The sequence below is a fragment of the Pristiophorus japonicus genome, chromosome 4 (assembly GCF_044704955.1).
Source record: "Pristiophorus japonicus isolate sPriJap1 chromosome 4, sPriJap1.hap1, whole genome shotgun sequence".
NCBI lineage: Eukaryota > Metazoa > Chordata > Chondrichthyes > Pristiophoridae > Pristiophorus > Pristiophorus japonicus.
Genome location: NC_091980.1, coordinates 179074150 through 179087507, shown reverse-complemented (window position 1 = coordinate 179087507; position 13358 = coordinate 179074150). Strand labels below are relative to the sequence as shown.

Here is a 13358-nt window from a genome sequence, read left to right as displayed (position 1 = left end):
CTACCTCACAGATTACAGATTTAGTGAATTCTGTTTCACAACTCACTGGTTGGATTTGACCTGATTTCAGTGCTAGAATCTGATTTCAGTTTTAGAACCTGATTTCGATGCTAGAACCTGATTTCAATTTTAGAACCTGATTTCAGTTTTAGAACCTGATTTCAGTGCTAGAACCTGATTTCAGTGCTAGAACCTGATTTCAGTTTTAGAACCTGATTTCAGTGCTAGAACCTGATTTCAGTGCTAGAACCTGATTTCAATTTTAGAGCCTGATTTCAGTGCTAGATCCTGATTTCAGTTTTAGAACCTGATTTCAGTGCTAGAACCTGATTTCAGTGCTAGAACCTGATTTTGGTGCTAGAACCTGATTTCAGTTTTAGAACCTGATTTCATGCTAGATTCTGATTTCAGTTTTAGAACCTGATTTCAGTGCTAGAACCTGATTTCAGTGTTAGAACATGATTTCAATGCTAGAACCTTACTTCAGTGCTGGAACCTGATTTCAGTGTTAGAACCTGATTTCAGTGCTAGAACCTTACTTCAGTGCTGGAACCTGATTTCAGTGCTAGATCCTGATTTCAGTTTTAGAACCTGATTTCAGTGCTAGAACCTGATTTCAGTGCTCGAACTTGATTTCAGTGCTCAAACCTGATTTCAGCGCTAGAACCTTACTTCAATTTTAGATTCTGACATCAGTGCTAGAACCTTACTTCAGTGCTAGAACATGATTTCAGTTTTGGAACCTGATTTCAGTTTTAGAACCTGACATCAGTGCTAGAATCTGATTTCAGTGCTAGAACCTGATTTCAGCACTAGAACCTGGTTTGAGTGCTAGAACATGATTTCAGTTTTAGAATCTGGTTTCAATGTTTGAACCTGGTTTCAGTGCTCGAACTTGATTTCAGCACTAGAACCTTACTTCAGTTTTAGAACCTGACATCGTGCTAGAATTTGATTTCAGTGCTAGAACCTTACTTCAGTTTTAGAACCTGACATCAGTGCTAGAATTTGATTTCAGTGCTAGAACCTTACTTCAGTGCTAGAACCTGGTTTCAGTGCTAGAACATGATTTCAGTTTTAGAACCTAATTTCCGTTTTAGAAACTGACATCAGTGCTAGAACATGATTTCAGTGCTAGAACCTGATTTCAGTGCTCAAACTTGATTTCAGTGCTCAAACCTGATTTCAGCACTAGAACCTTACTTCAGTTTTAGAACCTGACATCAGTGCTAGAATTTGATTTCAGTGCTAGAACCTTAGTTCAGTGCTAGAACCTGGTTTCAGTGCTAGAACATGATTTCGGTTTTAGAACCTTACTTCTGTGCTAGAACCTGATTTCAGTGTTAGAACTTGATTTCGGTTTTAGAACCTTACTTATTGTGCTAGAACCTGATTTCAGTGCCAGAACCTTACTTCAGTGCTTGGCACCGGATTTCAGCGCTAGAACCTGATTTCAGTGCTCAAACCTGATTTCAGTGCTAGAACATGATTTCAGTTTTAGAACCTTACTTCATTGACGTGGCCTGGTTGCACACCCAGTGCCGGAGGCTCAAAGTTACTGGAGTTGGCTTTGTTTTCTGACAGGGTCATGTGCTGGGAAATGGAAGCAGAAGTAGGAGTACAGTCACCAGCCTTTGGACCTTCCGTTAGGCAACAGCAGACAGATTGCCTCCAGACCTGAAAATATAGCTGGTCCGACCAAAACAACAACAACAACTTGTATTTATATAGCACCTTTAACGTAGTAAAACATCCCAAGATGCTTCACAGGAATGTTGTCAGACAAAACAAATGCATTTGACATCAAGCTACATAAGAAGAGATTACGGCAGTTGACCAAAAGCTTGGTTAAAGAGGTAGGTTTTAAGGAGCATCTTAAAGGAGGAAAGAGAGGTAGAGAGGTGGAGAGGTTTAGGGAGCCTCTTTACACTTGAGCCTCCTAATTACTTCATATCTTTCTTTATATACCATCATTGTTTCTTTCATTTGGAACAGAATAGTTATCTATAGAAGTATTGGAAATTTAATTCACAAGGATTATATCATAAAATAATGTGCTTTTTTCTTTAGATTAGTGTTCTTTTTTGTCTAATGCTGAAGACGATTTTGCATTCTACTTCAGAGGGTGGTGAATCTTTGGAATTCTCTACTCTAGAGGGCTGTGGAGGCTCAGTCTTTGAGTATATTCAAGACAGAGATTGATAGATTTTTGGATATTAAGGGAATCAAGGGATAGGGGGACGGTGCAGGAAAGTGGAGTTGAGGTAGAAGATCAGCCATGATCTCAATGAATGGCGGAGTGGGCTCAAGGGGCTGAATGACCTCCTTCTGCTCCTATTTCTTATGTATGTTCTTTTAGATGATTAACTATGAAAAGGAACAAGATAAATCCTGCTCGGGGAGTCCAAGCTGTAGGGATAGGGACAGAAATGGTCCTGTGATGCGTTGGTCGGGAGGGGGTAATATTTGTCAGGAGGACAACAGTTTGGGGTTGAACAGTGCAGATGTGAAGTGATGGAAATTCATAGAATCCGGTTGTTAGAATGCTATTTAAAGTATGAGACTGAGAAACACGTTTTAAGAACGCTTTTTAAAGCATTTCAGCTGGTTAGAATCTTTCACCTCAAAATTAATAAATAGCTCAAGAAGTGTTAGAAAAATAATTTTTTAAAAGTCAGACATTCCGCTGGAGTGACAGCACACTGAGAAGAAAACCTTCATTATTTTGTTTCTCAGGAAAGGGGCCTTAGTTTCCCACCCAATGTTTTTGCAATAGAAAAATTCTTATAAGAACATAAGAAATAAGAGCAGGAGTAGGCCATTTGGCCCCTCGAGCCTGCTCTGTCATTCAATAAGATCTTGGTTGATCTGATCTTGGCCTCAAACACTTCCCTGCCCGCTCCCCATAACCCTTGACTCCCTTATAGAACCTACTGAGATCACATTTTTATAAGGATACAATGATAGGGAGACCCAGCTAGTGAGGGGGAAGAGGAAAGCAGTATGCTTATAATGGCACAATGGGATAGAACCCCTAGTGGTCCATTGGACACCCTGAATGCCACCATTGATACAATTAGGAGGAACACCAGAAGCTGCTATGGAGGCTGGCTGCCCACGTACTCTCACACTCACATGCACTGCTTCCAGTGCAAGCAATGGAATGCAAGCTATATCAAGATTAATATGGTAAACTTTGTGCGTATCATCTCCTCGAGGACACTGCACGAATACCAACCTATCCTTCCTTGCTCTGAGAACCTGTTGTAGCAGGAGATTCTGAAGGGCAGAGAAAGGGATACCCCCCTGTTTATGGGATTCAAGAGTGGCAGGGGGAGTATAGGCCCTGTGAGAGGGAATTGGGACAGCCTGTAGAGGGGATGAGAGAGTGAGAATATTGAGGAGAGGAAGAGAGATGACTGTGTTCAGAAGGAGAGTGAGAGAGACAGTGTTGAGGAAGAAGAGAGAAGGAAAGATTCTGCATGGGAAGAGAGTGCAGAGATCCAGTTGAGCAAGATGGAAGAAAGAAAGAGAGAATGCTGGTGAGAGAGGGGGCAAGGACAAAAGGAGAGAAAGAGAGACTTTTTTTGTGGAAAGGAAGAGAGATATTCTGTTTCTTTCCTTAGAGCCACCTGTTACCTCGCAATCCAAAGCCCCAGTCATCTTCTCAGTCCCCCTCCCATGCCTTCCTCCCTCCACCAACCTGAGCCTCTTGGTCTTTCCTAGTCCAGGCCCAAGCCCTGACTCTAGCCCCCAACTTCTCTCTCAGCCTCATGTTTTGCAGGAGTTTTTAGATAGTATCTCCCTGGCCCACCCCACCCTGTCCTCTTCTTGCTGCATTTGGTCCCAGCATCCATATCTGCTGAGTACGCATTGGCTTCCATCTTTTTGGATGCACTGACCATTAAAAAAAACGGTTAAAAAGGTGCAAATTGATTAAATCAGTAAAACAAAAACACATGAGAGAGTGAGAGACAAACAAAAGATAGAAGAGAGCAGAAGGGGGAGAAAATTACAAAAAGCAGGAACAAGAAATAGAGTTTGAGAGAGAAAGATACAGAGACAATGGGCTAGGCTTTCCACTTCACTTCGCTGGGCTAGTGCCCATATATCACCCAAAACGGTCTGCTATCACCCATTTTGACTAAAAAGTGGAAAGTTGGGCTGCAACATCGCCAGAGAATTATCCCCCCAACTTTCGGCTCACATTGCCGAGGTGATCGCTGAGGTGATCGCCCGCACATTGCCCAGTGCAACTTTCGGCACATAGCTGGCACATTGCCGGGCTGATCGCTCGTTGAGAACATCGCTGGAGCATAGTTGCTTTGCCCTGGCCTTCCTCACAGACCTCGGCACTACGGACGTCATTTTGAAAGTCGCAGGAACAGAGGGGGCTGCTTAAACAGGGGCTTAGATAGTTTGTGAATTATGTAAGGGACTTTTAAAGATAGTTAGACTGACAATTAGACATTTTGTTATATTTATATTAATAAGTGACGTTTCATCCTTACTTTGTCCGGCCTGGCCATTGTTTCACCACTGTTGCTTCATGGTTTACTAAAACGTACATTATTAGAAGACACTGCACAACAATTGCAAAGCAAAATAAAATTGTTTTAATAAAATAATAAATCTTGAATGTTATTTTTAAATAACAAACACAGAAACACCCTCCCCCCACAACCACCCTCCCAACTCCCCCCCCACCCACACCACAACAGTGAAACAACAATAAAAACACCTACAATGAACAATGTGAACAATATGTACAATATAAAAAACATTGCACCCTCCTCCCTACCTGCGGCCACATCTCCCTCCAGATCCTGCTCCCAACTGTTTCCTTACCTCACCCACCCGTTTTGGTCCCCGGGTACTGCTACGAAGCTGGTGTGCAGTGGGCAATGGCAAGACTTCCTGCCGTGGTGGGGGATGTGGTATCACAATCGCCTGTTGAGGGGCTGTTGGAGGGGAGGACAAAACAGGGGGAATCGCCTTCTGAGTCAGGAGGTGGGGCTTCCTCCGGATCCGCCTGTGTGCTGGTGCTTGTGGTCACGGAACCTTGGGGTGCAGCGCCGTGCGCCGCCAAGAACGGATGCCGCAATGCATGGGAGGAGGCGGTGTTTTCACGCATCTCGTGGATCATCTGCTGCATCGCCTCCGCTTGCCGAGCAGACACCCGGGAGAATTCCTTCGTGAACCCCACAAACACCTGGAGCTGCGCACGATTGATCGCGACAGACTCCTCGCACAGTCGGGCCAGCCTCTCCACGCGGTCGTCCAGGATAGGCCTTTGCTCAAGTCGCTGATCCGGCCTCTGTGGGGTCTGCGACGGCACCAATGTGTGCCTTGGCATCACCAACTGCATGCCACTTGTTGCGGGTACCTCTTCGGTGGGAATCACTATTGTGGCCGCAGGTTCAACAGACAGAGGGATGCAAGGGGCATCCTCCTCCGTCTCCAAGTATTCCTCCTCCTCCTCGGGCTTGGTGGTCTCCTCTTCACCACCCGTGGTGAGTGACACACGCAGTGGGGTAATCGCATGTGAGGGTGTGTCCTCCACTGGCACCTCTGGAGCTGGGAGTCCTGCAAAACACAGTTGAGCTAATTAGAACAGAAGGAATTGTTGCGCTGCGCTGGCATACGTAAAGGAGCAGCATTACTGCAATAAATGTGAGCGAGAGACGTTATACATTAATGCATCATATGGTAGTACATATGGTGGTACATCTATGTGAAAACCGCTGCGTCAGAGAGTTGTGGAGGCTGGATCAGTCACAAATAGAATGATAAGGGAGCGAGGGTTTATGGGGTGCGGACGGAGAAGGGGACAGATGGCCAGATGGCCTGCTCTTATGTTCTTATGTCCGTATGTGCTTATGTTGTCAACATGAGAGTAGCACAGAGTAGCACAAAGGCTGCATGCATAACAGTACACCACTCGTCTTGTCTTTTAAAATGAAATGAAATGATACTTTAACACTGCTTGACACATTACTCACGTGATGCATGGGAGGGTCCGGCAACACCACGGGTGGTGACAGCGCGACTGTAGGCCCCCACTAGTGCTGCAGTATGTTCCTCAATGTCGGTGAGTGTCTGTATTACAGGAGGACCTCCTCCGGTGCGCCTCTGCTGCGAACAATTATGAGATATCTTCCTCTGCAAACATGAAGAGAGCATGGCATAAGCTACTTGACTCGGTTATATCATTTAAAGACAACAGGTTCCAACGTTTAATGCCAATAGGGTTTGTGTCCACAATTGATGCACAGTTATAACAAAGATCGCTGTGTTTAGGAGTGAGTGCTTGCCGCAGACATCTCTCTCGAATGCAGTCTACATTGAACTCGGCAATGACAGTAGCTAATGTCCACAATTGTCCCAGGCCAGAGAGTGAGCAAAGCCAGCTCTCGCCCAGTCCATGCTGGGTCCCTGTGTAAATGACAGCAGCCAGAGAGACTTCAAAAGGGCACAGGTTCATAGCCATGTGCAGCTCCTAGCGGGGATGATATATCTTATATATGTTAGAATTAAAAGCTTACATTCAATCCAGGAGATTGACTATAATTATAATTCTACTTAGACTTGGCATCATTACAGTATAAAACCATACTTACTCTTGCTGAAGCCACAAGGCTGTTCCAGCGCTTGCGGCACTGGTCGGGTCCCCTGGCTTCGTGGGACGCAGACGCTCCATAATTTACGGTACGCCCATGGTGCTGGTTTCCCACCATGCTCATCCCCACTCAGTTGGGCCCATCGGGAGTGCACCTCCACCACGAGGGCCTCCCGAAACGCGGGAAAAGATGGCCAACCAAAAAAAACAAACCACGCATGTGCAGAAGCCTGTTGCTAGGGAAGCTTTTGCCTTCCACATCACTGGCCATTTGCTGGGCTCACGTTACATTGCTGACCTTTTGCATTGCCCATTTCACATCGTTGGCCTATCGCCGAGTGGAAAATCGCGGCCCGAAAAATGGGCGATGTTCCAGTGATTGGTAAGGCTAAGACATCGACCATCATGGAACATCGCCCATTTTTTGGCACGAGCGAGCAAAGTGGAAAGTCTAGCTCAATAAGAGAGCGTGTTTGAGAAGCACATAGAGGGAGAGAAAGATGGAGGCAGAATGGAAAACAAACAGAACAACAAAAAAGGAAGACAGAAAGAGTTGGAAAGAAGCAAAGACACAGTTATTGAAGGAAACAGACATGTTTTAATTCTGTCTGTGAGAAATGTCATAGGAGATTAACTATTACTTAAATGTAAAAGCCATTTCTGTCCTTTGCTGTTAAATTACTTTACTTTCTGTTTACATCCGAAACAAGTTGGTTAAAATGTTTGATGTTGTGCTCTGGTAACCAATGCAATTTCTATTGAATTTGACTTTAGATATTGTAATCTTAATCGAACTGTAATATTCAGCCAGAGCTACATGCTGTTGAATGATTCTATTTTTATACCCCATTAAAGCACACTAGATCATTTCTCAATCCAACACAACATTTGAAAGCCATGTCCTTGAAGGACGCATTTATTTGTACTGCTAAAATGGCTAACATGCTCCACCCTTTGTTTCTGGTTGGTCCCCTTGGAGGATAAGCTAAACCCTGAAGTTTTACAGGAATGTGTCACTGGATCCGCCCATCCCAAGGTCTCACTGACTTTGCAAATTGTAACTCAATCCACTTTGACTTCCTGAAGCGACAGAGAACAGAGCTCCCCAGAAGACAGCAAGTGCCTTATCCCAGTCCAAGTACATCAATCCCCCAGCCAAAGTGCCTTATCCCAGTCCAAGTGCATGCCTCCCCCAGCCGAAGTGCCTTACCCCAGCGCAAGTGCATCTATCGCTGCCACCCCCACCACCATAGATTGGGCTTTGTGTACGGATTGTTAACAGGTTTATTGGGTATGAAGTGAATCGTGATAGTTTCATGATTTTTGATTATCATCCACTCCAACGATGTCCCTTGCAGGGGGTTGGAAGAACGTGATCCATCTTCCCTGAGTTCCCTCTCTCCTCCGATCCCCCCCCCCCCCCCCCCATGTCTCTCTCTCTCTCTCCCCCCCACCCCCCGCACTCTCTCTCTCTCTCTCTTCATCCCTCAGCCGCCCGCCACCACTGCCGCCGCTTAGGACCCGGGGCCCTATCGGAGGCTCGGGACTCGCAGCTCAACGGGACGCCCAGTCAGTCGGAGGAGCAACAGCTCGGTCGAAGAACCCATGGAGCAACAACGTGGTCGGACTGATCGCAGGGTCCCACTTCTCTCTCTGCCCCAGCTTCTCTGTCTCCCTCCCCCCACTCCACCCAGCCTCTTTCTCACCATCGGCCCCCTCTCGCCGCCATCGGGCCCATGCCAGCCGGGGGAGAGAGAATCTGAGCCTCAGGTCCTGCTTCTGGCACCACATGGATGGAATCATTTGGCCGGGAGGGGAGGGGCGGACCTTGTTTGGAGGGGAGGCTTGTCGCCTGTCTGTCAAAAAAGTGCAGTATGGGCAGTGGGGACGGGGTTGGACAGACGCTTATTTGTCAACAAAAGTGCAGTACAAATAGTCCCATCTTTGAACCATTGTATCAGTTTTATTGTATAATGCCTCTGTTACTTTGATAGGCTCATGCACAAACCGGAGATTTGCTGAGTGTTAACACAGGTACAGTGCAGCCTGCCATGCAGTTATCAAATCAGCAGCATTAACTCACCATATAAACAAGCTTAACAGCTATTGTCTGATTTAGTATGATTTGCGCATTGAATAAACTGATAGGAAGACATTGTACTGAGTATATCCTATAGCTTACTTGTGATGAATGATTTAGGAATTTGAAAATCCCCTCTCCTCCCCCACCACTGCTGAGAACACTGACTCTTGTTGAGAAGGTATCAACTGAAGCCCTCCAATTTCCTGTACAAATTGGCCATCCTTCAGATGTGCTACTAGATGGTTAAATGTGGTCAGACTATTTGACCATGAAGACCACCTGACTTAATCAAATGTTGTTCTAACAAGACATCCATACAAGTGCACAGATAGTGATGGGAGCCCTGCTGGATTTCCCTCCCGAAACCTTAAGGGTACTGAGTTTAATTCTGATGTTCCTGCTGTTGGCCCAGGTGAGATTATTTAACTCAGCGCAGATTGGGGATCGAACTAGTTGGGAGTTAAGTGGTATAGTTTGTTACACACTAGTTTTTCAGTCCTGAGACCTTTGTTCATATCAGGAGTGAGGACATTTGCAAGGGCAAGATTGCGGGATTTACCCATATCTTGCCCAGCAAATGTCCTCAAAACTCTTGCGCCTGATAAAAGGAGGCGCATAGCCTCTTTTTAAAGGCGTAAGAGTTTTAAAACATACAAAAATATAATAAAATAAAATTTAAAAAACACTTTTTTTTGTTAAAAACCCTGCCCATTGGTAAGTTTATTTTTAACCCGAATTACAAAACCTTTTAAAAAAAATCGGAAAAGTATTTTTTTTTTCGATGGGATTTATTAACTTTAATTTCAATTAATTTTAATTATGTGAGGTGTGTTTTTTATTTTTTATTATGGTGTTTGGAGTGTTTTTTTTTTCATTACTAGCAATGAGAACTCGCAGATACGGAGTTCCCATTGCTATTAATGAGAATGCTGTGAAATTCTGTACCTGATTGGCTGAGCAGTCACTCGTGACTGCACCTGCTGCGTGGGAACCTGGAGGATGGGAGCGTGCTTCGCACCGCCGGAAGAGAAGGCCTTCCCAACGGAATCCCACACTCCTCCGCGACCACCAGGTAGATTTGTAGAAATATTTCAGGTCAGAGGCATCCGCCAGTGGGAAGCCTCCGACTGGAATTTCTGGGCCATTGTAATACTAGTTGCTCCATTCGGTATGATTTTAGAGTGTCAGCTGTGTCTCAGTGAGTAACACTCTTGCCTCTGATTCAGGAATTTGTGGGTTAAAGTCGCACTCCAGAGACTTGAGCACAGAAATCTTGGTTGACAGTCCAGTGCAGTGCAGAGGGAATGCTGCGCTGTCTTTTGGATGAGATGTCTGCTCTCTCAGGTGGATGTAAAAGATCACAAGGCACAATTTCAAAGGAGAGAAAGGAGAGTTATCCCTGGTGTGCTGGCTAACATTTATCCCTTAATCAACATCACAAAAACAGATTATTTGGTCATTATTACATTGCTGTTTGTGGGAACTTGCTGTGCGTAAATTGGCAGCTGTGTTTCCTACATTATAACAGTGACTACACTTCAAAAAGTACTTCATTGGCTGTAAAGCGCTTTGGGATGTCTGGTGGTCATGAAAGGCGCTATAGAAATGCAAAGCTTTTTGCACATTTTACACTTGTTAACACAAAAAGGTAAAAGTAAAACGATAAAAATGTGACGCGAAAAGTAAGACAATTTCAGTACAATATGGGTGAGGCCTTCTGAAGTGATGGAGAGTGTTGCGGTGAGGGAAATCGTACAGACAGTTTCAACTTTTTAACTGGACATATACAACAGTCACAAATACATAAAAAATATCGAGGGGTAAAATGGTAGAAATGTAGAGGGGGCTGGATTTTCCGGTCCTTTGTGCTCCGGCTTCTGCCCCGGATCAGCGTGAAAGGCGACGGTGAGGTCTCCAACGTCCCGCCGCGATCCTGTGGTCCAATTTTGCGGCAGTGCTGAGCAGCACCGCCGGGAAGAGCTGCGCGGGGTGTGCAATGCCTCTGGTTGCGACACTGGCAGGAGTTTTCACTTTTGCCTGATCCGTCCGCCCGGAAGTGCGTCCGCAATGATCGCCTGGGAAATCAGTGTGGACCAGCATAGCCGGCGGCACAGAGAAAAGTAAATTACTCTAAAGGTAAGTGCGAGTGCTTGTTCTTTTAATTTTTTTAGCGATTTGTATTGTGGTGGCATGGTCAATGTTTTGGGAATGTTTTTGTGGGGTTTTTTAAGGTTCCCCCCCCCCCCGCCCCTCTCGGAGAGCACACGGCCTGGGAGTTTAGTTCGTGAGTTTCCCATCCTTGTGCCACGAAAAGTGTAGAGCGCCTCCCTTCATGTTACACCACCTGATGCAGAGCCCAGGTGCCGAAATGTCCTTACCAAAGGGCAAACTATTCCCGGCCGGTAACTGTCCCGCCCCGCCTCCGTTTTCACCCCGAAAACACAAAAGCCTAAAATCCAGCCCCATGTCTATTAACATCTGAAAAGAGAAAAGTTAGGATAAGTCTTGGGTATAGACAATTTGTCAGAGAAAATGTAAATAGGGGAAGATTGCCTACAAAATTGGGACAGAAAAAAAATGAAGATGCAAAAAAGAATGTAAGACTAAAGGGTCATCATGATCACTGCACTTAGCGTGAGCCATTCTAATCACAAGTGTAAGTAGGAGAAGTCTCCAATCTGCATTTTAATGTTCAGGTTGAGACTGTGCCAAGTCACAAATCGCAGAGAATTCAACCTTCCCTCTTACAGGCGAGATTAACAATATCCCGTCGCAGAATCCAAACTTCATGTTGGCTCAAGGATGTCAGAAGCTGAGTTTCATAATCAGCTGCTTTGATGGTCCCTCACCTGTCAACTGTTGGAAATAGTAATGCAGAGTGAAGTCTGACAATCCTCAAGAGTCTCCTAATTCTCGGCTCTGACTGCTATTGGTCATTGAGTTAAGCACACAAATGAGCAACAGAGATTATTTTAGCAGAGCGATATTTCCTCATCAGAACCTTATATAATTTCACAAAACAGCAGGTTATCTATATTCCAAGCTGCGCTTAAAATATTTTGAAGAAAGAAACCCATTAAACTGTAAACTGCTACAATATCAGACTGTCTGCTATTTGTAAAGACACTGCTTGGCTGAATTATCCACCTGGATGCTTGCCCTGTCAGTAGATTTATTTTTCTCTGCAGCAGCTGAAAATTAGCCTGGTATTTTATGGGAAAGCACGTTTTTGAAAGGATACAGCATTTCATTGTGCTTATTGCATGGAATAAATTGATGTCACGAGCCAAGCAGCTGGTGTACAGTAGATATTTACAGGATTAGGCAGTACAAAGCAATGATGCCCACTGCAAATTTTGTATAGCACATTTTTCTAAATTGACTTTGTGAGTGTTTTCATGTTACAAACAATGCCAGGTTTGATTTTGTTAAATGCTGTTTAACTGATTTGTGGTGCTTTTCTATGTAGCGAGTTGAATTATGAATCAGGGCAAGAAAAAGTTGGGGTTGTGTCTTGTTCCCTGTCCCACATTACAGCAGTGACTACACTACAAAAGTACTTCATTGGCTGTAAAGCGCTTTGAGATGTCCGGTGCTGGTGAAAGGCGCTATATAAATCCAAGTATTTTTTTAGCTGTACAGCTACAGCACCATTTGTCAAGTGGAAAGCACCGAATTATCGTGGTCTGTGATGCTGCAGCAGAGGAGGTGACAGAGTTGAGCTTCCAAACAGAAGTAGGCACACATTGTACTTTACATTGCCTCCTCAGAGCTGATGGGGCAGTCAGTCCTTTCAAATTCTAAGGAAATATTGCAGGTGGCAGATTGGCAAAAACTTAAGTAAGTAAAAGGTGAATAATACATCTGTGTGGATTCCCCAGAACCCAAAACCAACAAGGGACTCTACTCTTGATGGAGAAAATTGGGAATTAGGATTTTAAACATTTGTTCTTGGGATGTGGGGAAAGCTGCCTAGACTGCATTTATTGCTCATCCCTCATTACCCTATGATGAACCTTCTCCTCCATGGACCATTACAGTCCTTGTGGTATTAGGGAGGAAATTGCAGGATTTTGACACAGAAACAATAAAGGAATGTTGGTGTATGTACAAGTCAGGATGGTGTGTGCAAGTGATGGTGTTCCCATCTGCACTTAACCTTCTTGGTGGTAGAGGTTGTGGGGCTGGGAAGTGCTGTTGAAGTTAGCTTGGAGAGTTCCTTCAGTGCATCATTATCGGTGTGTTCTGAATGGAGCTGAACACGATACATAGGAACAACCCCTTGAGCTTGTTCCGCCATTCAATTAGATCATAGCTGATCTGCACCTCAACTTCATATACCTGCCTTTGATCCATATCCCTTGATACCCTTATATAACAAATATCTTACAAATATCTATTGATCTGTGTCTTCAAAATTTCAAGTGACCTAGCATCCACAGCCTTTTGGGGGTGAGAGTGCCGATCAATTGCTGTGAGCACCACTCCCCATCGGATCTCATATTTATCCCTTATATGTAAAGGCGCAGGCGATCAGGAAATGGTCAGGTGCCAGACTTGGGATGGGAGCAGTGGAAGGCAAGAGTGCTGAGGAGGAAAAGGCTTCCTCTAGCTCTGGGCAATCAGAGGCTTGGCAAGGGGAAGCAGTGAGAAGCA

The 13358-nt window shown here is 44.8% G+C and overlaps 1 protein-coding gene across 1 annotated transcript; it reads right to left on the bottom strand.

The window, feature by feature from the left end:
• Window positions 1-4717: 4717 nt before the first annotated feature.
• On the bottom strand, window positions 4718-8417 carry LOC139262265 (uncharacterized). Its single transcript, XM_070877410.1, has 3 exons — window positions 8326-8417; window positions 6003-6162; window positions 4718-5586 (listed from the first exon to the last, which is right to left on the bottom strand). Exons 1-3 carry the CDS (start codon window positions 8326-8328, stop codon window positions 4880-4882), a joined length of 870 nt encoding a protein of 289 aa, XP_070733511.1. The 5' UTR covers window positions 8329-8417; the 3' UTR covers window positions 4718-4879.
• Between the last annotated feature and the right edge of the window lie 4941 nt (window positions 8418-13358).

Bases quoted from the DNA above. Each gene is read 5' to 3' on its own strand.
- LOC139262265 (XM_070877410.1), bottom strand. The intron at 5,587-6,002 runs GTGAGTAATGTG...TGTGTTTTGCAG, and splicing joins CGGACCCTCCCATGCATCAC to GACTCCCAGCTCCAGAGGTG.